The sequence below is a fragment of the Enhydra lutris genome, unplaced genomic scaffold (assembly GCF_002288905.1).
Source record: "Enhydra lutris kenyoni isolate GAN:26980312 unplaced genomic scaffold, ASM228890v2 scaffoldscaffold90, whole genome shotgun sequence".
NCBI lineage: Eukaryota > Metazoa > Chordata > Mammalia > Carnivora > Mustelidae > Enhydra > Enhydra lutris.
This window is the reverse complement of record NW_019154174.1, coordinates 1,439,142-1,464,275: the sequence shown is the minus strand read 5'-3', so window position 1 is coordinate 1,464,275 and position 25,134 is coordinate 1,439,142. Positions and strand designations below refer to the sequence as shown.

Genomic DNA, 25,134 nt, shown 5'->3' with positions numbered 1-25,134 from the left:
CCCACCTGGACGCAAACTGTGGGCCTCAGGAAATACTTCATCTTCTCCAAGATTTCCTTCTGCAAAAGGTCCCACGCTATTGTCTTCTCTAAGTGCAGCACAAAAGGCAGTCCAAATCTAACACACATAAATACTGCAATCACCTTAAAAGTATGGCAATCCCTTTAATGCATAATTCTTCATTCATGGTCTCTTAAAATGGAATGACTATATTATCGGGTTTAGGACAGTTCTCAAAATAAAACAGGAAATTTAATAGTTACTTCCATAAGTGGATGAAAAAGTCAGCAGAGAAGCTTAGGTTTCTAAATGAAATTTAACAGTTCATGTGCCAAAATGGCTTCTCAGGGGTACTAGATAGCAAGAGGACAGGATCGACGGATATGGAAAGGGGACGGTTGAGGACATGGTCTGGCAAACAGCATGGGTCCACATATAAGGGGCTGTGTGCTGCAGGAATAGACTGGAAGGTCTAGCAGGCAGGTGGCTGTAGCCTGGTTGTCTGACAAGTTGCTGGCAAGCAAGTGACCCTGAAAGTCAGCTTCCAGCCTACGGTAGAAGCCATGTGCCCCTGCCCATGCTGCAGCCCCCAGGGATTTTTTTTTTTAAATTAAGCCCCCAAGATTCTGCTGTAATCACTCTGGTACAGGGGCCGAGCACAGAGATTTACTGAGGAACCCCCAGGTGGTTCTGATATGCAGCCAGGGCCGAGGACCCCTGGCCCAGGGGCTCTCTCACCCAAGCCTGGCCACTCAGACCTATTTGTGCCCTACGCGTGTCTTACTCATTCTCTGTGCAGTCAACTCCCTCCCCCGGAACACCCCTCCACCCTTCCTCTAGGCCACCTCCTACTCACTCACATCAAGACCCAGTAGAGGGATTCTTCTCTAGGAAGCATCCTGTTGATTTGTTCCCTGTGCTGTCTGGGCCACAGCACTAACTCCACCATGCTACAAATACTGTCTATCTTCCTGCCTCCACCAGTAGACAGTTATCTGATAGCAGGAACTGTGATTTATTTATCACAGTGACCCAAACAGCCAACGCCCAGAAATCCATAGTGCTTAATGAATGAACGAAGGAGCCAAGAGATAAACCCTGACTCAGGCTGAAGGAGATGCACTCAGATCAAAAAAGCCATTCCTAACAGCCTCCGTCTACACAGAGCAGTACTCCACAAACAGCACTGTGACATGAAAGAAATTACAGGCACATGTAAATCGGCCACTCCTATTTTTCACACGGTCGTGTCTTCACTTGCAAGAGAAGAGCATCACAAAAGGGACTCCACAGGTTCTTTATTCTGTATCAACACACTGAGCTGCCTTTCTTTCTGCCCCTTAAACATGCCAAGTTCCCCTTAGTCTCAGGGTTTTTGTACTCATGTTCTCTCCCCACAAAGCCTTCTCTCTGGAGGCTCAGATCACTTACACTGTCTCTTCAGCTCCATGCTCCTTCTTCAGGTGGACCTCCCTGTCCCCCTCTCTAGAGGGGTCTGGCCGCCCCCCGACCAGCACACTCTACCACCCCGGCCCGCTTTAATATCTTCTAAGTGGTGAAGACTGTCTGAAGTGATCTGTGTTTACTTATTTACAGCAGGTCTGTCCTCACTGGGATGTAAGCTCCACAAGAACACAGTCTGTCTCATTCACTGCCCCATGCCCAGTGCTGGAACAGTGCCCAACACGCTGTAAACACTGAAGTATTTGTTAACGAATATCATAAATACACAAATCAACACATTTCGTACTTACATTAACCATTATAAATAAGGAAGTTATTTCTAAGCAACATTTGAAAAGACTAATAAAATGCTATTCTGACAAACAGCAGAAAGAGAGTCCTTTGTCCATGAAACATATCCATATTTTGTTATTACTCAGGTTACAGTACTACTGTGGTAGAGTTGCCTTAAAAGATAGTCTAAAACTCTTATAAATTCTTAGCAGGAAACAGATTTGAGAGAGATTTGCAACTCCCGATTTTCTGACTTAAGCAGCTAAATGAATAGTGCCACCACTTGCTGAGACAGGAAATACTGGAGGCCAGATTTATAGAGAGAACCAGTTCAGTTTGGAACATAAGACTGAGATGCATGTACCATTCAAGTAGATATGTTAAGAATTTTTTTAAAAGGGAAAAAAAAGCTGTTAAGAAAGTAGCTGGATTTAGGCCTACAGGCCCCTTGAGGAACCTGAACTAAAAATAAACACATGAACCAAGACTTTAACAACTAGATGAGCTTGCAGAGCCTTTCTAATTCTGATTCTATCATCCTAATTTTATATTCTCCCCCTCCCAAGCCATCAAATCAGGTCAACTAATACACATATTCTTTCTAAATATCTAAATCAAAAATTAATAAAAGGGTTTTTCATCCTTAAATACTGAACTTTTAAAGTTTCAGCACTTATTATGAGCCAGTTTTTACCTTTTCCCTTGCTGCCCAGTGCATGCTCGGTTACACACTAACAGAACAATCTTGTCGTTTCCTGCTCTTGTTGGGGGCAAGTCTGTTTTCCCTTGCTTTGCTGCTGCCTGTGTAGGAGAAGATAGTCGATGATCCAAGCCAAATTTCAAGTGGTTTAGATTGTTGTTTAAGTGGATTCCTGGAAAAATAAAATAAAAAAGAACATTATCAATTCAAAATTCCTTTTATTCATTACAAAGAAATTCATGCAAAAGAGAAATTAAGAAACTGCATTATGTAATTTAAACTACAATAAAAAAAACAATGCTCTACTTTGAGATAACTTCTCTAGCCATTAAAATAATTTTTTCTTTTTCACTTTCTTTTTTTTAAGTAGGCTCTATATCCAGCGTGGAGCCCAAGTGGGGCTTGAACTCACAACCCTGAGATCAAGAATCTGAGCTGAGGGGTGCCTGGGTGGCTCAGTGGGTTAGGCTGCTGCCTTCGGCTCAGGTCATGATCTCAGAGTCCTGGGATCGAGCCCCGCATCGGGCTCTCTGCTGTCTAGGGGAGCCTGCTTCCTCCTCTCTCTCTGCCTGCTTGTGATCTCTCTGTCAAATAAATAAATAAAATCTTTAAAAAAAAAAAAAAGAATCTGAGCTGAAATCAAAAGTCAGAGGCTTAACCAACTGAGCCACCCAGGCGCCCCACCATTAAAATAATGTAAGTATCTACATTTCCTTTAAACTAGCTTTATGTATCTTGAAAACTGAAATTTAAAACTCTTCACTTGAGGTCACCTGGGTGGTTCAGTCAGCTGAGCATCTGACTCTTGATTTCAGCTCAGGTAATGATCTCAGCGTCCTCGGATCGAGCCCCATACCAGGCTCCATACTTGGTGGGGAATCTGCTTGAGGAGTCTCTCTCTCTTCCTCTGCTCCTTCCCCTGCTCATGCACTCTCTCTCTCAAATAAATAAAATCTTCAACAACAACAACAAAAAGCCCTCTTCACTTGAGCAAATACTGGATACAGTTTTAGAAGAGCAAGTTTGCAGAGATGATCCGCCAAGACAAATTTAAGGTAAGACTATGCAACCAGCAACCAAATAAACTGGAAAAAAAAAATTTAAGACTAGTAAATGTGGAATGAACTTCAATATTCTAACTGCAGTTTCTTCTCCCTAATTAAAGAGCCAGAGTTATGAGAAACAGAAGATAAACCATCTTTACCAGATCCACAGCCATTATAAGACACGGAAACTTTAATACAATCAACCACACTAGATGGACCTACATTTAAGTGAACAAAAATATATGACTGATGGGCATGATACAGGTCGCTGAAAATCAGGTGAAATAGAGCTATCAGAGCCACTCAGCAACTCAGCACCTAGTACAATGCCCTGTACTTAGCAGAAACTCAAGTGCTTGATTAAACAATGGTTCATGTTCATGGAATACTACTCAGCCATAAAAAAGAAGGAACTCTTGCCATTTGCAATAACATGGATGGACATTAAGAGCATTATGCTAAATGAAAGAAGTCAGAGAAAGAGAAATACCATATGATCTCATTATATGTGGAATATAAGACAGTATCAACAAAACCAAGCTCACATATACAGAGAACGGATTAGTGGTTGCAGAGGGTGAGGTGATGTCAGGCAAATTCAGTGAAAGGGGATCAAAAGGTACAAACTTCCAGCTATAAAATAAATAAGTAATGGGATGTAATGTACAGCATGGTGACTACAGTTAATACTGTACTGTATATCTGAAAGTTGCTAAGAAAGTAGATCTTAAAAGTTCTCATCATAATAAGAAACTATTGTTAACTATATGGAGATGGGTGTTAACTAGACTTCCTGTAATGATCATTTTGCACTATATACAAACACTGAATCATTATATTGTACCCTCTGAAACTAACATGTTATATGTCAATTATACCTCAATAAAAAAATAAAATTAGTTGTTCCTGTCTTTAATCCTCTGGAAGTACAGCCTAAGGAAACCTACAAAAAAAAAAAAAGAAAGCCCTCCGGGTTGCCTCAGTGGCTCACTCAGTTAAATATCTGCCTGAAGCTCAGGTCATGATCTCAGGGTCCTGGGATCAAGCCCCACGTCAGGCTCCCTGATCAGGAGAGAGTCTGCTTCTCCCACTCCCTCTGCCTCTCCCCATTCCCCGTGGTCTCTCTCACTCTCTCTTAAACAAAAATCTTTTTTAAAAAAAGGAAAGGGGAAGGAAAGCCCTCGACCACCACCACCACAACCGCCACATGCACAAACACACAAACAAACCCGCCACCAAAAGGAGACTAAAAAAGTGGCTATACAAAAGCATTCATGGCGGCATTTTAGCAACAACCTAAATATCCAGCAATATGAGACCTGCCAAACCTATTAAGGGACATTAGTATTACAGCAATTTAAAAGGACCAGTGTGTGGTTAATCGAAATAAATTCCAGGTGAATTAGAGTTTAAAAAAAAAAAGTAAACAGAAATTAGAAGTAAGAAAAAATAGAATCTTCATCAAGCTATTAGAGAGAGGAAGACTTTTTAAGCTTAAACACCAAAAAGAAATCACAAAAGGAAGAACAGATTTCACTTTATAGTCATTTTAAACTTTGATATGAGAAAATAAAAACAAGTCTGAATTTGAGACAATGAATTATCTCATTTCCCAGCTCCTTGCAGAAGGCAGGCGTGTGCTAAAGTGATGAGGGTCCCTAATGAGATGAGGGGCAGCACTCAACTGCACGGAAATCAAGCTGTGTTCAAGAAGCGCCCCCACTTACTAGCAGATGCACTACTGGGGGTTACTCAACCTCCCCAAGACTTCGCACTCTTATTTGCAAAGCAGGAAGGCAGCAGATTCATACGTCTCAAATAAGTTATTTACAAGGCTTTAACAGAGGCTAACACATACTCAGTAAGTGGTCTGGTCTTCCAACAGAGGCACTCTCTGGTTAGTAGATGATAACCTTGGACCTCACCAAATTCACTTAAAAACAGAAACTTAGGGTTAACCCTTAGCAATGAGGGTGTGAAAGGGGATTTTAGCAAATCTTCAGTTAACAAACTTTAACTGGGCTCTTGTTATGCATGAGGAACTATACTGAACTGCTGGGTACAGAAAGAGAAAACAAAACACAGCCCCAACTGCAAAGAATTTCATAGTGCAGTGGAAGGACAGAGGAGAAAAAAGATCATCTGCATACAACGTGCTGGTGTCAGAGATTAGCAGAAGATGTGACTAGAGCAAGGAGGAGGAGGAAGTCAGCCAGCTTGGGAGGAGGGGCTCGGGGGGAGGGGGTGAGTGGTGAGGAAAAGCTTTCTGGAAAAGGTGATAACTGAGTATTCTTTTACTGTAATGTAATTAAAAGTAGAAAACAACTTGAGCAAAGCACACACATGAAAATGCCACTTGCAAATAAAAAGAAGCTGTCAGGTCAAAGAAAAATTAAAACTGAAACAAAAGACTACCTAGAAAATAATAATGTAAATATGGGTATACCAGAGATAATGGAATCCTAGACTGGCAGCAGAGAAAGTTGACCAACCCAATGTACAGAATTACCAAAAGGTTCAGAAACTCGAGGCACCTCTGGAAATAGGTGATGAAGGAAAGGTGGAACCAAAATAAGGACATTCAACAAGGACACCAAGATCATTCAATGTGGAAAGAATAGTATCTCTGACAAATGGTGCTAGGATTACTGTTTACATACAACAGAAGAATGCAGCTGAATACCCACCACAAACCACATACAAAAAATAACTCAAAAGGGTACAAAGATCTAAATGTAAGAGCTAAAATGTAAGAGCTAAAACTCAAAAGGGTGCAAAGATCTAAGTGTAAGAGCTAAAATTCCTAGAAGTAAACACAGGGGTAAACTTCATGGTCCTGGATTTAAGAATGGAATCTTAGATAAGCAACAAAAAGCATAAGCCACAAAAAAAGAAAACATTAGACTTCATCAAAACTAAGAACTTTTGTGCATCAAAAGACACTATCAGGAAAGTGAAAAGGCAATCTATAGAATGGGAGAAAATACCTGGAAGTCATATATCTGATAAGGGTCTAGCATCCAGCATATATATATTTATATATAGCATCCAGCATATATAAAGAACTCCTACAACTCAATAACAAAAATAAACTAACAACCCCATTTAAAAATCTGAATAGACATTTTTCTAAAGAAGGTAAACCAATGTCCAAAGCACATGAAAACATGATCAACATCATTTATCATGCAAATACAAACACATTAACACACCACTTCACACCCACTAGGATGGCTATAATCAAAAAGATGGAAAATAATAAATGTTGGCAAGAATGTAGATAAATTATGACCCTCATATATTGGTGGGATGAAAAATGATTCACCTGTTGAAAAAAACAGTCTGACAATTCCTCAGAAGGTTAAACACAGAATTACCATGATCCAGTGTTTCCACTCCTAGGGGTGTGTGTATGGATGTGTGTATCCCCCCAAAAAACTGAAAACAGGTATTCAAACAAATATTTGTACATGAATGGTCATAACAGCACTATTTCATAATGTGGAAACAACCCAAATGTCCATCAACAGATAAATGGATCAACAAAATGTGGCATATACATACAATGGAATACTCTTCAGTGATAAAAAGGACTGAAGGACTGATACATGCTACAATATGGATGAACCCTGAAACACTATGCTAAGTGAAAGAAGCAAGTCCCAAAAGGCCACGTTATATGTTTCTGTTCACATGAACGTCTAAACTAGGGAAATCTACAGAGATCAGAGTAGAATAGCGTGGTTGCTTAGGACTGGGTGAGATGAGTGGATTGCAGGGAGGCACGTGTAGGGGAGATAAAGTAAGAGCTGATAAAGGATCTAGAGAAATGAATTCTCAACAGAAAGAAAGTATAAAAGTACATGACATATTCCAAAAATACAGAGTAACCTAGATAGGGTACATGAAGGAGATGGAATATAATAAAGAGGCTAGAAAGAAAGGCAAGGACCAACCATGAATTCTTCCAAGGTGTTCAGATTTAATCTCAAAAGGGAAACACTGGCAAGTCAATAAGCATATAATATGATCAGAAACGTATATCCAAAAAAGTCTGGTGGCACCATGAAAAAATAATTAACAGAAGAAAGTCGAGGGGTAAAGACAGTTAGTAGAGAAGTTACTAGAAAAGCCCAGCTGAGATAGGTCTGAGCCATACCAGTGGCAAGAGGATGAGGAAGAAAACGGCATAGTGTTTAATCATTTCTATGTGAATTTTGAGGAAGAAGTGCTCGGATCCACCTTGGGTGAAAAGAAGGATGGTGATACCATGATTCCAGAGAAGAAATGCAGGAGGATACAGTCTAAGAAATGCTGATGTTAAGACGATGCAGGACTTCTAAGCAGAGATTCCGAGGAAGAGTTAGAAGTCAGGGATGGAAGCAGAGGAAAAGGAGATGAGCGGGGAGGTTCAGTTCTAAAAAACATGGCAGGAGAAAGACACTGCGCAGACTAGGTTCTCAGTTCAGCCATTCTCCCACTTTGGCGTGCACTGGAATCACCTGTGAAAAACCGCAGGCTGGGCCCCAGCCCCAGGGCTTCTCGTTCAGTAGGTCTGCAGTAGGTTCCGGGAATCTGCATTTCTAACCAGTTCCCAGGTGCCTTTCATGCTTTAATAATCACTGGAATAAAGTAAAGGAAAAGAACAGAAGCCCCAGAACCATGAAGAACACTAAGGCCAGGAACAAAGTTCGAGTTGCCTAGCAACTTTCAAAATCAGAAATAGCCCCCAAATCCTCCAACCACAGTAGAGAGACAGGCTAAGTTCCAAACCACAGGAAAAGGAACAGCACTGTCCAGAGCTAGACTTTCTTTTGCTTCTTATTGATGCAAATTTCTTAAAAGCAAGGTATTAAGCAAACATCTTATAACCGAGTTAGAATTTAGAAATTAAGCATCGGAGCAGGTAACAAAAGGCAAAAAAAAAAAAAAAAAAAAAAAGCAGCTATGGCATCATACATCTTCCCAAATGCTGTCGTAAGATGCTAAGAAGCCACTTAACCAAAAAGGAGGGAGGATTCAGTCATTTCTGAGACTCAGATAGGGACTGCTCCAAGTGCAGGCAGAAAAGATTAGAAACTAAGGAAATATCTTTGCCTAAAACAGTGAGAACTGCCTTGTTCCAGAGAAATGCTACCATAAAATTTATACCATCATAAAAATAAGTTATGGGTATTTTACCACAGTTAAAAAAAGTATGCCATTATAGAACAGACATCTCAAAGGGTAGACAGTTGTGAAACCTGAAAACCCTTATGGAAAAGATGCTCATTTACCTCTTTGACTGAGAATTCCTTCAGGCCTAAATATTTCTGGAGTCTCAAAGGCAAAAATGCAGTCGCTTTCATGGACTGTTTCCAGGTCGTCTGTGTCACAAAAGGAACGATGGAACCCATCATAGTACATTTCCGTTAACACAATCTAAAAATGGGAAAAATGTAAACAGTTGGGTAACTGGAAAGTCAATACGAATTGATCTCCCGATTCTACCATGAGCTTCTCCAGTCTGTCAGGGCTTGTGGGGACGTGAGAGGGACTGAAACATGTCACAGGGCCCACACTGTTTGCCTTCAGTGAGAGAATCATAGAAGCACGATATCCTCTGTAAACGTGTAACATACCCTCATTTCAGAATGCTATGTCACGGAATCCAGAGTTCCTCTAAGTTTTTGTGAAGAAGAGTCCCCAGGAAATGATAAAGTATAAGCCCCTTGTCTCACAAGGGGGAGAAACTGAAGAGAGGTGGGAGACTTGTCAACAAGACAAGCAGAGACCACATCTAATTCCGAGACTTTCTCCTACCTCAATAACTTTTCTTTGTTTCAGGTTAAAAATGTCATACAACCACAGATTTTGTAAAAGGAAAAAAAAAATGAAATCAACCCAAACCAGGAACTAGTTAAGTATATTACACAGTCCTACTGTAATTACAAAGAATGAGCCGCACATACGTGCACTAACATGGGAAGATCTCCTAGTTAAATAAGAAGTGACATAAAGAATAATTTGTGTAAATGATTCCATTCTTTATAAAATAACAAATGTAGTATATGCACAGGAAAAAATAGGGGTGAATATACAACACAGTATTAGAGTCAGTAACTCTGAGTTCTAAGATACTTAGGACAAGATACTTCTACTTTCTAAGTCCTGTTTCTGAAATGGTTGAGTTTTCACAATTAAAAAAAAGGGGGGGGGAACACAATGGAAACATTTAGATGCTCACTACACACTCAGCAGCACTGTCTAGAGAAAAAGCACTGGGCTGGGCATGAAGAGGCTCCAGTCCCAGCCTGCCACCAACCAGCCCTATGCTCTTGAACAAGTCACATGGTTTCTCTGGGCCTCCTTCAAATGAGGGGCTTGGAAGGGAGCCCTAAAATCCCCTCTGCTAACACAAACATACTACGAGTCTGTGAGGTTAAAGAGGCTGGTGGCACATTCCACAAATAGTCCAAGAAAAATACCCCTAGCGTATTTTTCTTCTGATGAGTTTAATAACCACATTGTTTTTCTGCAGGTGAACATGCAAGATAATTTACTTTCTCCAGCAAGCTAACGTCAAAAACAAACTTGTAATTCTATCAGCCATTTAAACCACATGCAAAAAGAGCCAGAGAGCACTGAAGCTTTAAAGATACAACCAGATCTGCCCAGAAACACACACCTCAGCCTGCCTCCCTCTTTCAGTCTTTCCCCTCATCCTGAAGGGAAAAAAGAATCAAAAAGCACTTGAAAGTAAGGAAGAATATGAACATTTTATCAACACGCCAGTACTTGGCCTATGAAAATATGAGATATTTGCTGTTATTGGTCGTATTTGTTTTACTGTATTTGGTTGTATTTGTTTTACTGGAACTTCCCAAATGAAGCCACATGAGGCCAAAGTACAAAACACCTTTATTAATCACGTGATTACACAGCAGCTTCCAGAAGCTATCTAGGGAAAAGTTATTCTACCACAGGATCATCTTTCCTTAGTAAATCTAAAATCAGAAATGTTTTTCTAAATAAAATCGTAATAATGAATTGAGTAAAAACTGTATGCAAAAATGTCAAGTCACAAACAAGCCAAAAGTATTTTGGGTCAACTTAAATATAACTACTTATCAAAAATTTACACCCCCCCCCCCAAAAGAAGGCAGAAGGGGCACAACGTTCCTTTCTCGCATCTAAATGACGTGAGTCTCTGACCCAGCTTTAAGCAGGAAGCGAACCATATGGAGCATCTGTATGTACTACACCAGCAAGAAGATATCCATCCTTATCACCATAATGGAAAGGGATTTTCAAGAGCCACTAGTGGAGTTTTCCAAGCCTCTCTGACCTTCAAATAGCATAGGGATGCTCTTTCAATTGCCCACATAAGCATCCATAAGGATAGTTTAAGAAAGGCTGAGTAATTATGCTTTATAAACAAAGCTAAAAGAAGGTCTTGGTGTCAAGTCACAGCTTTCCTTTTAAAAATATATGTATAATTAAATGAAGCATGAAAAGTTTTCATATATATTTTCCTTCTTTGGGTCTTGATTTTTCTTTCCTCAACACAGACACAACTGGTTTTGCATTTCTATCTAACCATACTTGGCAGAGGACTATTAGAAAATTCCAGAACAGAAAGCAACACTTTTATGGCTCATGTGTAATCGGCCTGAGCAGGCTTATTACCTGATCAGTGGGGATCTTTGTTTCCATAGACACTGCTTCCCGAAGCCTGGCGACAGTCCCAGACAGAGGCACGGCCACACCAATCCTCATGCAGTGAGAACATTTCCCCTGATACACTACGGTAACATAGAGAGGCCTGTGCAGATCAAAGTCAGATCTTCTCATTAGGCATTTATTTCAACTAAAATACAGAAGCAAAACAAACCTGATCTGAAATTAACACAAAACTGAAGCTAACCTACACCTTTATTTGGAAGCCAAAGGGGTTAAGTGGAACCAGAAAACAATAATCAAGACACCTTTGGAAAAGGCAGTCAAACAAAATGTAACATATCAACACTTGATTCTGTGCTTTGTATGTTACAAAGCCTAACTCTCAGAAATTTTGAAAAAACAGTTCAAATAAAGTAACTAATTTAAAGTGCAACATATAGTCTCTAGAAAATCTAGAAGACACTCCACAACCCTCCCCCTGCCCCACACTATCAGTGGACAAGCAACTGAACAAACGACAACCACGGGAACTGTAAAAAGACTTGCTTGCCGCGTGTGCCTGCTCACCTTGTAAATTCAGACTGGGATTTACAGACTTCTGTGAGGTTTTTACAATGCCTGTATTCAATTTATCACTAATCTCGTTACCTAAGTAAGGAGACCAAACAGGAGCCTACAGAGGAAAGGAATACACAGGAACGTACAGTCTTAATTTTATTAAACCTGCTCTTCTTACCTTGTGTGGGGTAGAGGAATTGGCAAAGAAATGCAGAGGAAAGGGTCAAAGGTGTTGCTCTGCTTCTGACAGTGAGGACATGTCAAAGAAGATCTTCAGAGACAAAAATGAGAGACACACAGAGTAAGATCATCTAGGGCTATGTCAAGCAGACCACATAAGAGACAATTTGATATGCTCATACCTGTACTGGGCTTGAAAAAGTTCTTGTACAAAAGTGCTACAGACAGGAAAAGATGGTCCCTCAGGCATCATATCAGTCTCTGATGGTGGCTAAAAAAAGGGCAAGTACAATTTCACACATTAGAAGTACCAGTTTTTGATGGGAGATAAACCTGAAACAGTCACAAATGTCCTGACTTCCTCTACAAGCTGTGCATCAGGTCCAGATGTTCCAGTGAAAAGAATGTGCTGAAGGCATCAGAATGCAGTGGCCAGGATGGGGGTCACGAGGATGCATGTCATAGGCTCTTCCACAGACCGTGCCTGTGCTGGTCTCTCCACCCCACACAGGCAGCCCGGCAGTCCTTCCATAGGGTGCTCCCATCTCCCTCCAGCTCTGAAGGTCTCCCTCTGGGCTCTTCCAGGAAATAACCCCCACCATGGTGCCCACCCGCTCGAGCCCCTGCCAGCTGTGCTGCTCGATTTGGTGCCCAGCCACTCTACTGCATATTTAATTGGCCTTTTCATGTCCATCCACCTGACAGTTAGTCACTGAACACCTGCTAGCATGTACAGAGAGCCCCGCAAAGGGCACAAGGACACAAAGATAAATAAGACACAGTGCCTGACCTTGAGTACATCTCAGTCTGGTGGGACACCTAGCCACAATCACGTGGTCCTATGACAGTACAGAGTGTATGGGCACAGAGGGACCTTGAATCAGAATTACTTAACACCTTACCAAAATCACAGACTGAAATTTTGAATTACAGTGCAGAATTATCAAAACCTTTAAAAATGGCAAGCGAATAGCAACTCTTTGGTCTATTATTTCCACTATAGAAATCATTTCACCAATCATATTAAGGCTGCATGCATAAAAACTGAGGAAGAATCACTATTTCTTAGTAGGATATTCTAGGGGTTCAGTTCCTACACTCAAATCCAATTGTAATAGCAAAGACATCCATTCATTTCCTTTTTGAGCGTGTATTCATTTCAGTAATCTGTAAGTCTATGTGTCTCACTGGAAAAGAAAGCAATTTCTGCTTTAAATACAGCTTAGTGACCTGGAATCACTTGACTGTAGTCTAAAGCTAGTCACACACGCAAATATGTCCTCCCTCCCTAGACTCTAAGTTCCTTAGACACAGCATCTTTCTTATGCTCCCAGCAAGCAGTAAACACAAGGAAAATCCTCTAAGTACCCCTGAATTTTATACTTACCCAGGGCTTAGTTGATTTCACTATTATTAACTAAATGCAAACCGCAACAACTCCTCAGTGGAGGTCTGAGAGAAGAATCTACATTCACTCCATTCACTAAACCATCCCCTAGCCCCCTGCTTCCGGCTCCCTGGCTGCCCCAGCAGGGCGCGCACCCTCACCTTCAGAGAAGGCTGGCCACTCTGCTTCACAGCATGATTGAGGTCTTCATGAACTCGGTCCAGAAGCCACAGCAGAAACTCCTGGGCGTCATGCTGGGAATTTCCCCGATATTGCAGTGCGTTCTTTGACACAATACTCTACACAGGTAAATAAATCAGCATGAATAGTTGAATTCCTGGTTTTAAAGATGAACTATTCATAATCCCAAAGAGGGATGCAAAATCTCAAGGGTGTTAAGAGCACGTCCTAGAAAGACAGCAGCATAAAAACAGATGCTTAAGGTAAAAGCCACCCCGAGAAACATGTATAGAAGACTTAAATGCACCTACCGAACCAATCCTACTTTGAGGAATATCTCTAAAGAAACCAACAAAACAGCAAGCCAAGACTTCTAAGAAAATATTCGTTCGTCAGGCTTTATAATAGCAAAAAGTTGGTAATAACTTGAACATCTTAAAAATGAGAGCTGGTTAAATAAGTAACATAGTACTGAATTATAAACCCAAGTATAAAATAAATACATCTACAACACAAAAATGATTAAATGAAAAAGGGGAAGAAATAAATCTTCCTCATAGAATTCCAAATAATTAATGTCAATAGTTTCCTCTCAGGAGTTGGACCTTAACTACCTTGACCAATGACATGCTTCCAAAGATTACAATATGGAAAGAGGGGTGGCCAGTGAAAGGTGCTCAATGAACTGGTTAATTAAATGCATGGCTCTGGAGCATACAGCCTGGGTTCAAATTTCTCTCCTACCACTTGTATTTGTGAGACCTGGGCCGACTCTCTTCCGAAGTAAAAGAATGGTGAGTTAATGTGGTGGTTAAGTAAGAATGCATGCACAACATTTCACATGTAAGTAAGATATAATAAGAACTCAAATTTCAGCTGAGTATGGGATTTGGAAGTAGGAGGGAGAAGGAGACACAACTGCAGTTGTGGGCAGTGAGGAGACAAAGGCGTTGATGAGGCAAGAAAATACTGAGGATCCAAGCTAAGGCAGTGAGGACAGAAACATGAAAGCAGACCTGAGAGATTTAGGAATTTAGGCAGTAGACTCAATAGAATTTGTGACCAAATGAATGGGGACAGTGAGAAGGGAGGCATTAATGTCCCCAAGGTGTCATATCTGGGCTATGGGCAACTGATGGTGCCCTTCATCAAGGCAAAATGAAAAAGGAAGAAGTCTGGGGAAGATGACAATGAGTTCCCTTTTCAAATCCACTGCATTTAAAGTTCTGTGGAACCTCCAAGTGGAAGTATCTGGTAAACAAATGAGGAATACAGATCTGGGGTTCAGTGGAAGAGCGTGCCCTGAGGAAAAAGATTTGGGAGTAACAGATGAGTGGTAGCCGAAATCATGAGTATAGATGAGATTGCCCAGACATGGCCAGGAGAGATCAAGCCAGAGGACAAATATATTTGGGGGCCCTCAAAAGAGACCAAGAAAAGACCACCAAAGACATGGTAAGAAAAGCAGGAGAACGGGGTGCCTGGTGGCTCAGTGGGTTAAGAGTCCGCCTTTAGCTCAGGTCATGATCTCAGGGTCCTGGGATCAAGTACTGCATGGGGCTCTCTGCTCAGAAGGGAGCCTGCTTCCCCCCCCGCCCCGCCCACCTGCCTCTCTGCCTATTTGTGATCTCTGTCAAATAAATAAACAAAATTTTAAAAAAAAGAAAGAAGGGGCGCCTGGATGGCTCAGTGGGTTAAAGCCTCTGCCTTCGGCTCGGGTCATGATCGAGCCCCGCATCTGGCTCTCTGCTCGGCAGGGAGCCTGCTTCCTCCTCCCTCTCTCTCTGCCTGCCTCTCTGCCTACTTGTGATCTCTGTCAGATAAAATAAATAAAATCTTAAAAAAAAAAAAGAAAGAAAGAAAGAAAAGAAAAGCAGGAGAACAGAGTCTCAAGAGTCAAGAGAAGAGGGTTATGAAGGAGACAGTGATCAACGGTGTTAAGAATGATAAAATAGGGGCGCCTGGGTGGCTCAGTGGGTTAGGCCGCTGCCTTCGGCTCAGGTCATGATCTCAGGGTCCTGGGATCAAGCCCCACATCGGGCTCTCTGCTCAGCGGGGAGCCTGCTTCCTCCTCTCTCTCTGCCTGCCTCTCTGCCTGCTTGTGATCTCTCTCTGTCAAATAAATAAATAAAATCTTTAAAAAAAAAAAAAAAGAATGATAAAATAGGACAAAGAACTAAAAATTGTCCACTGAATTTTCCATTTAAGATGATAATAGGGGAGTGCCTGGCTGGCTCAGTTGGTGAAGTGTGTAACTCTTGATCTCAGGGTTGTGGGTCTGAGTCTCACATTAGATCTAAAGATCACATAAAAATAAAACATTAAGGGGCACCTGGGTGGCTTAGTTGGTTAAGTTCCAGTCTTGGTTTTGCCTCAGCCCATGATCTCACACGTAGTGGGATCGAGCTCCGCATCAGACTCCACGCTCAGCAGAGAATCTGCTTGAAGATTTTCTTCCTCTGCTCCTCTACCCAGTCACTCCCTTATGCTCTCTAAAATAAATAAATAGATCTTTAAAAAAGATCTTTAAAAAAAAAAAAAAGGGACAGATTTACAACTGGATTATGAACCATCATAACCTGATGATCAATTAAATGTGAATGATAACAAAAAGATGATTGACGAAGATTCAAATTCAAAGAGGAAAAAAATCAAAGGGACACAAGTAAGAGAACACTGAGGTCTCAACTGGCAAAATCTACTAACTGGATAAAGTGAGCAGAGGAGCAGAAGGACCCTGACAACAAAGTTTCAGTGACTAGAAGGACACCACTTGAATGCTATCTCAGACAAAGGTACACCAAAGGAGAAATGGTGTGGGGAGTCTTCACTATGCTACAAAACTTCCTCCACGGCCAGATACCACCTGAATCATCAAATCCAGGATTTTCTTCCTTGGGTTTCACCTTCCTTAATCTCCCTATAGCAGTTTATACCTGACACCGTACTTCATCTAGAAATAGTCTGGCTTGTGGCCTTATGTACTCATTTAGGAGAATCAAAGCCAGAGACATTTGGTGTAGACAGTGGGAAAATGTGAGCTACAGAAGAAAGAGAAGTTTTTCCCATAAAGAAAAAAAGACCAATAAAAGCCATCAGCACTAGCAGCACCACTGATAGTGTGGACAACTCAGGAAGGAAAAGAAACAAGTGACAAGTAATGGTGATACTATATTAAGGGATACAAAGAAGAAATGAGGGATGACACCAAGGTTTTTAGTATCTGATTTAGATGGATAATGAAATCGGGAACAGAGGAAGTGACTGAGGGACAGTAGAGATTTCAACATGCTGAATCTGAGGGACCTGTAGGATCCCCAGTGAGGTGAAGTCTGGGGTTCAGGAAAGAAATCTGAGCTGGAAAGTTAAATCAGAGCAGCACTCTCTTACCGTATGAACACAGAGGAAAAAACCCTGGAAACACATAATGAGAAAAGGAGGCAGCTAGATTCTTGAAAAAGGATGGCACAGAAGGGATAAGTCACAATGAAGAAGCCAAAGAATTGATAAGAGAAGCCCGAAGAGCCAGAGAGTTCAGGAAGCAGAGAGGTAAATGACGGCAGAAAAGTCAGGTAAGACGGGCACGGAGGCGGTCCTCTGGAACAGCAAGTTAAGAACAGACAGCGCCGTCTCAGTGAAGCAGATACTGACCAGAGAGGGTGAGAGAGAGGAAAAGTAAGGAAATCGAATGACTGCAAGAACACCACCCTTCGTCCGCAAGAGGCTCAGTCACAGAAGAAGGGAAGGAAGAGAGATGCTCCGCCTGGTGGGGAGCTTCCGGTGAAGAGGGACTTGCACGCTGAGGGGAAGGAGCTCACGGAAGGGAGACACCTGCAGAAGGAGCATTCTTCAGTGAGAGGCAAGGGGGGGATTCAGAAAAGAGGTCGAGAAGTGCCTTAAACAGGAGGTGGGAGAGACAGGAGAGAAGGACATAAAGATAGTTACAGATTCAGAAGTTATAGACAGGAAGGCAGGGAACCTTCATTTTTGTTAGTTGTTCTGGGTTGTTCCTTTTGGGGAAAAACCACACGACAGCTGCCAAGAGGCAGTCTCAGGGGTGGCAAGGCTAATGACAAATCTCCTGGCCTACAGACAGGGCACACCAACCGCCTGAAGCACGGCAAGTGTCTGGTCTAGGAACCCTCTCTTGTATTTACTCCCAGCGGGGATGGGGAGCCCTCCACGCACACGTTCCTGAGAAACGAGTTAGCTGAAATCAAGCTCCTCGTTACGTGTCACAGCAGACAGTTCAAGCACAGTATCCATCAAATGTCACCGTGGAGACAATACACAATTCTTTATCAGGACTGCATCAAATCTGATTTATGATTCCTGCCACTATCACTTCAACTCAGCTAAGCACTTATTCCCCAGTCCCTGTGTACAAAGTGCTGTGCAGAGGCTGCTCGACCAGATTTTTGTTGGGCACGACTCAACAGGCAATAGGACTTCCACAACCCCCGTAACTAGGGCAGAAACTGCTCCAGGTCAACCCCACCCTAAATCACTACATCACAAACTGAAGGACGTTTTACAGGAAACCTCCCTGAACACACACAAACACAAAAGCTCCTTTTTCTGACCCTTTTTCCTCCTTCACAATGGTGACTTCTTCCCACTGCAGAGACCCAAGGGACTATCTGTTTTACTTCTTACCAAAACAAGACAAAACATAGAATAATCTAGTAATTACTTTGTAGCACATGTTACAGAAGAAAGAAAAATAGTGGGAGTCAAGAAGGAAAAAACAGTGGGAATCAAGAAACCGGGGCCCAGTCTCTGGCTCTGCCACAAACCATAAACTGGTTATCTCAGGTAACTCACGGAACCTGTGCTTTCTGGTTTATAAAGCAAAGCAGTTGAGTTGGCCATCAATGACACTTCTAGCATCCCAAATCTTCCCCTAACCTCTTCCCCTAGAGTCCCAACAAGTGATTTGACTTTTGCTTTGGGCTTCGTTTTTTTTTTTAAGATTTTATTTATTTACTTGATAAACAGAGATCACAAGTAGGCAGAGAGGCAGGCAGAGAGAGAGAGGGGGGAAGGAGGCTCCCTGATGAGCAGAAAGCCCTATGCTGGGCTCAATACCAGGACCCTGAGATCATGACCTGAGCCAAAGGCAGAGGCTTAACCCACTGAGCCATCCAGGCGCCCCACTTTGGGCCTCATCTGACATTGCTTTGGTTTGCCTTTTATAACTTTTTGCATAATTGAACCTTAGTTTATTCTTATTTATATCTTAAAATCAATCCCTCTGTATTTTTGCAGTTTTTAAAAAAGTTAATTATCACTGGAATATGTCATCTATAAATAGGAGCATTGCTACAATCTGAGAAATTATTTACATCTGTCACTTCTGGGCACCTGGGTGGCTCAGTTGGTTAAGCAACTGCCTTCAGCCCAGGTCATGATCCTGTAGTCCTGGGATCGAGTCCCACATCAAGCTCCCTGCTCTGCAGGGGTCTGCTTCTCCCGCTGACCTCTCTCCTCTCATGCTCTCTTTCTCTCTCTCTCAAATAAATAAATAAAATCTTTTAAAAAAAGATATTATAAAAAAATAAATCTGTCACTTCAATGAAAAATAGAATATGAGCCTTCTTAAAATATCCATTTTCTAGAATGCGGGTGTGGTATTTGTTTGGAAGATTAACCTATTGGTTTAAATCCTACACATCCTACTATAAATGAATTTCACTATCACTCCAATTTTCCGATGATCCTTAACATGCAGTTACTTAACAATAATGTGGAAGTCAAACAAATCTATAAAGCTTTTGAATTTTATAATAAAACTTCTCTTTACCCTTCAAATAAAATCTTAAGGCCTAGCTCTACAGAGAACTTTTTTCCCCTTATGAAGAAAAAAGAAAAAAAGGGGGGGGTGGTTGGAAGCATGGCCCTGAAAAGAAAAAGAATGAAGTCTATCCAACTGGCACGGTAATATTAGACATGAGGTTTTCTTTCCATAGCACCCTAGTACAGCAGCAGCAGAATCCTGGGCTCAAGCGAAAAGACAGAAACTGGCTCTAGACACTCTTGACCCAATCCCAGGAAGAAGACGACAAAGCAATGGCTATTGATTTCCTCCTACAGGGAATGGACATGGTGGTATTGATTTGATCAGGAGCTGGGTTATTCTATTCTTTCGGGGAAAAAGTAGCTTGCCAAAACTCACCAAATTATTACCCACTTTCCTTGATTCTATGCCAGAAGAAATGCAGAATTTATTTCCAGTGATTCTGGGTAAGAAGGAGAACTTGGGAGGACAAGAGCACTTAAATTTTAAGAGAAAGATGCATTGTGAACAGCTGAGTTCACAGATGGCATCTAAAAGTGAAATTTGGTTTCTGTACTGCATTGGTAAGAACAGAATAGTAACACTTGTCTTGAGAAAAGTTTCATCTTTTGAATCTGACTTTATGGACAACTACTAAGTTGATGAAGAATACTTAACTAAAACATAAGGGATAAACAGTGATAGACCCGAAAGAGGCCATTCAACAGTGTTCCATACCAGGGTACAGAAAGCAGCCATGCTCAAACAGGGTTCTCTGAGTCCTTTATCCACTCCTGCCTGCTCACCTTCACCTCTGGTGAGGAAGTCTTCACATAACACAAATTAGGCTGAGGCACTCTTGTTATTTGCCAGCCGTGGCAACAACTGGCCCTTGAAAGAGACTGTAACGCTTCCAGACTTTCACATATACTTGCCCCAGGACTGGAATGCCCTCCATTCCCATCCCTCAAATGCACTCCCTTACTCTCCTTCCTTGGTAGAATGGAGCTGGGAGCTGGGTGGGAGAGGAGAGAGAAAAGAAAGGGGACAACAGGAAAGGAGCTTCCATCCAAGATGGAAAGACAACTCAATGAGAATAAATAGAGACTGCCAAACAGAGCCTATTCATGTGTTCCCATTTGGCCACAGAGGAACGGGATTTATAACAGAAGGACCTAATGAGTAACTTAAGTAGAGGTGTCCCTTGAATCCAAGTTCTCATGATCCAAACTCAGGAACTAAACAGATTTGGATAGCAAGGGATATCTGCATTCAAAAGAGTAGATTTGGATATTAAACAAACTTGCATATACCAAAAAGACTTGGTGGCAGGGACTCAATGCTGAAAGAGAGACTAGGAAAGGGTATATATCTTATCTAAAAGAGAAGGGAGAAAGCTTTAGTAAGAGTGTTGAGAAATAGTGACTGCATTCCAAAAAATTACAACTAAGGTGGAAGTAGGGTCAAGAGCATTAGAGCCAGGATGAAAGAGAGAAATATAAAAAGGAACATACCCCAAGTGGTTCGGCCAGATGAACAATGACAAACGAGTTTACAACAGATCATAAAGCTATGTAGGTAGAAAAATACAGCAGCAAGAGAAGACCACCAAGTACGTAAACAGCAGTTGGAAGTTTCTACTAGAAAGGCAACAGAAACAGAAAGACTGGATTCTGAATACCTGGATTCAAATCCTCTTTCTACTGCCTTTTTCTTCATGTGTGTTTGCTCTGAGCATCAGCTATCTTTTCTATAAAATGGGGATGAGAATACTTTTCTAAAAGAAACACTGTGAAGCTTTAATGAGTTTAGTTTACAAACTCTATAAAACCATTTTCATAAAAAAAAATTTTTATAAAAGCATTTTAAAAATTCTAAAATTCTACACAGCTTGTATTATTTAAGTTTCAAAAGTCAAGAAAAAAGAAAGGAATTATCCTATATAATTCTGGAAAATGTCACAGAGAAAGCAAAAATATCTAAAGCATTGTCTCTTGGTTGCACATTAGAATCATCTAGGGAAATTAAAAAAACAGAAACAGAAACAAAAACCACAAACTGGGAGCAGCCCAGAGATGCTGATTTAATTATCTATAGTGGGACCTGATCATTTTAACCTTTCTCAAGTGTAATTTAAAAAAAAAAAAAAAAAAAAAATTCTCTTTCTAATGTGAAGCCAAGACAGAAAGAAAATGGCCACACTGGAAAAGCTCTGAAGTTTCACTTCCAAAAGCACTAAAACTCAAGGGTGGGTCTTTTATCATAACTGTACTATATTGTTTATTACACTCTATCTTATTCATATCAACAGAACACATAACCTCATTATCTGCCTCTGCCAGTACACAGTGATTTGGAATGTCTCATTCAATATTATTTCCCCAACACTTAGCAAAAACAATACTTGAGACAAACAGTAACAATAATGACAGCTAATAGTTGAATGTTCATAATACATCAGGCATTATACTAATTGTTTATAGGTGTTATTTCCTATAAAATTAACCCTCAGAAGTTCCCTATGTTGTTAAGTATTATCATTATTATTTACAGACAAAAAAAAACTTGGGCTCAGAAAAGTCAAATAACTTGTCCAAAGTTACCACTATTCTTCAACCTCGTCTGACTAAAACAGCCTTAAAAACTTTTTGTCCAAAATCCTTCAATAAATGATTTTTTTTTTTTTTTTGCCTTACATGACTCAGAATCATATAGGGCTTGGTCATTTGGAATGTCACTTTTCGGTGTGGACGTAGAACACGTGTTGGAGACGCCAGGCTTCTGGGAGTTTATTTCCTTTTAAAGAAATCCTTATTAATGAGTCCTTTGTTGTAATTTGCATTTTTTCCTACGACTGAAATATGGCCCAGAAACAAAAAAAAAAAAAGGAGTCTATCTAATTGAGATGTTATTATTTGAGGAGTAAGGAGGAATTTGGACAATACCAGAAGATCAAGTTGCAACATGTGAAGGCGAATATGGCCCGCCTGAGAGTCCCAGGAAGCTGCAGAAAGCAAACAAGGGAGACAACAACCTGGCTCTGGAGAACTACATCTGTCCCTCATCAGCTAATGTAAAGGGGACGCTCTTTACCTTACAGTGCTCAGGCTGCTCCGCTGGTGGCACTGAATTCCCAGCCTGTCCATCCCTCCCAGCACACCCTATGTGGCCGAGCCTCGCTGAAAGTGACTTAAGGAACTCAAGAGTATCTTCTTTTTTCAGTCTCTGTCATTATCCAACACCGTCTAAGATTCTTCCCAACTATAACAAAATTAGCTTTTAAAAAAAAATTTTTTTTAAAGGAGGAAAATCTGACCAACACGGTCCAAAAAGCAAATGTCCGGTTCTGATTTAGCTGAAAAGCCTCATTGGGAGTGTAATAATCTTCAACAGTCAAAAGTCAAAACAGAGATCTTGGAGTCCCCTCTATTTGCTAGATGGGATGCTGCTTGATTCATGAATTATTATTTAATAAAGAGCTTTTTTTTTTTTAAGTCAAAACAGAAAAACTAGAAAAACCACCTAAATATCTACAAAATTAGGGATGTCTGGGTGGCTCAGCTGGTTAAGTGTTTGCCTTTGGCTCAGGTCATGATCCTGGGGTCCCGGGATCAAGATCCATGTCAGGCTCCTTGCTCAGCAGGGAGCCTGCTTCTCCCTCTGCCTGCCTCTCCTCCTGCTTGTGCTCACCCTCTCTCTCTCTGACAAATAAATAGAATCTTTAAGAAATAAATAAACTGATAGATATAGATATATCTACAAAATTATTATATATTCCTACCATGGAACAAATGTTTAAGTTTTAGAAAACATGGAGAAATTAATACACAATACAATTAAGTGAAAAGAAGATGCAAAACTACATATGGACATAATTTCATACTTTTTTTTAAGAGACTTTTTTTGTCTTTTATCCTTCTAACTATACACTGAAACACTAACAGTCATTGCCTCAGAGTGGGCAAGTTTTAGGTGAGTTATCCCTTTCTTCTTTATACATTTCCGTATTTCCCACATTTTCTAAAATGAATTTGTTAGAACCATGACCAGGTGGTACATAAGGAGATCTTACGAGAGCACACCACCTACTATCCTGGCCAGGGAACCCAAACCTTCTGCACAGAAGATGGGGCTGGCAAAACAAAGAAATGTACCTTATTTCTGGCTGCAAATCCTAGAGAGTCGGACTGCACAATGCTGAGAATTTCTTTTTCCTCTGCTAGACAGACCTAAGGAACTCAGATCAAAGTTTTCTGCCTATAGTAATACTAAACCCAAACTTACACCAATCTTTGAATCTTATCACTGAAGGAAAAAAAGGACTGCAGCTAGCATCAAAGAAAAATGGGGGAAAGAGAGACAGAAAAAAAGAATTTATGTTTACAGACACCTACCAGGGGCCTTTTTAAGCCACCCTGTCTTGCCACATAGGAGGTAAAAGCTTAGGTCTAGGAAGAGGAAAAAACCCAGGGTCAGCTTCCTGATCAAGGGAGCCATACCACAGGAGAAACACACCCTTGGAAGTCAGCACATGGTATTACTCATTGGCACAGAAGCCAGAGTACTTGGTTGAGTGGTACTGCTCTTTGAGGTGGAAGTTAAGTGACCTATACACCCTTGGAGGTAGAACAGGTTGAGAAAGACAAGCAGTGAGGGATGCATAAGGTCAAACCTTGAACTATCCCAAAGCCAAACATGCATATATTTCTTCTATAATCTGTGTGTGTGTGTGTGTGTGTGTGTGTGTGTGTGTGTGTGATTATACACAAAGAGACAAAGTATGCATCCTCTTGATTCTGAATATGTTGGTATTTGACGATAAATAGATCTAAAATGTTTTTGACCAAACAGACAATTTTATAAAGGGATCCAAAATATTCTGGAAACAATCTTGCTTTGAAGCATTATTGCTACTGCATTTTGATAACTGAAACATCAACTAGTAGTAACCAAGAAGTAGCATTCATAAGCAGATCCAGCAAGTTTCACTTCAAATGATGTGTTCATATTGCCAAAAACCTGGAGTACCATAAACCCAATAAATCTTAGCTGGCTAAAGATGCTTTCAAGTCATGGGCCTGCCATATCGCTTCTCCACACCCAACACCGTGTGTCCCACAGTCAAGACCGCTGACTCCTGAGCCGCACACAAGTATGGTCTCCAAATCAATCCGGCCTCAACCAGATCTTTCAGCCCTCACCTTGAAAATCAGATCAGATAAAAACCAGGACAAGGCCCTAGTCCTGGCTCCAGGCTTTTCCTAGCAAACTACAATTTAAAACCTTGCCAGCCTCAGCCTGGTCTGACCCGAACAATTCTAGTTGGTGCAGGTCTTGGTCATCTGCCTGTAGAAGGTGAAGGCTAAATGGAAGAGTGCGTGCATACACAGAAAACAAAGGCAAGTCTGTGGAATCAAAACAGGGTAATTCCCTCAGCTATCAAAATGTTACCATCGTATGGGTATATTTCCACTGCAAAGAACAGATGAAGCTGTCCTACCTCACTAGTTATCAAAGACATGCAAATTAGAACAGTAAAATGCTACTTCCCACTTGGGGGCGTAAAGATTTCTATTTTGCAACAGTAGGGTATACAAGAGACATTCTTGCACATTGCTAATGGCACAATCCTGTAAAATAAGGATAACAAGGTGACTTAAGGTTCTTCAAAAAAGAGAGCCACTGAACCAGGAATTTCACTTCTATGTATCCTAAAGAAATAATCAAAAGTAACTAGTTTTCTTACAAATTTTAAGAATTCATATATGTAATGAATAACCATTTTCTGCTCCTAAAAAAAGGTGAAAGATATATATAAAAAATATTCATCACAACCAGAAACCACCCCCAAATAGATCATCATATACCTTCATACAATGATCAGAAGAGTTTTTGTGGCAAAAATTAA

At 40.9% G+C, this 25,134-nt stretch overlaps 1 protein-coding gene across 1 annotated transcript in view; it reads right to left on the bottom strand.

Moving 5' to 3' along the window:
- Positions 1–25,134, bottom strand: part of LOC111162281 (ubiquitin specific peptidase 31) — a 59,694-nt gene that overhangs the window by 19,881 nt on the left and 14,679 nt on the right. The window contains exons 2-8 of the mRNA XM_022526580.1: positions 13,432–13,569; positions 12,066–12,154; positions 11,882–11,974; positions 11,152–11,287; positions 8,760–8,904; positions 2,432–2,609; positions 6–117 (exon numbers count right to left, since the gene is read on the bottom strand). Of these exons, the coding sequence (XP_022382288.1) occupies positions 6–117; positions 2,432–2,609; positions 8,760–8,904; positions 11,152–11,287; positions 11,882–11,974; positions 12,066–12,154; positions 13,432–13,569 (891 nt within the window). The remainder of the gene's footprint in view (positions 1–5; positions 118–2,431; positions 2,610–8,759; positions 8,905–11,151; positions 11,288–11,881; positions 11,975–12,065; positions 12,155–13,431; positions 13,570–25,134) is intronic.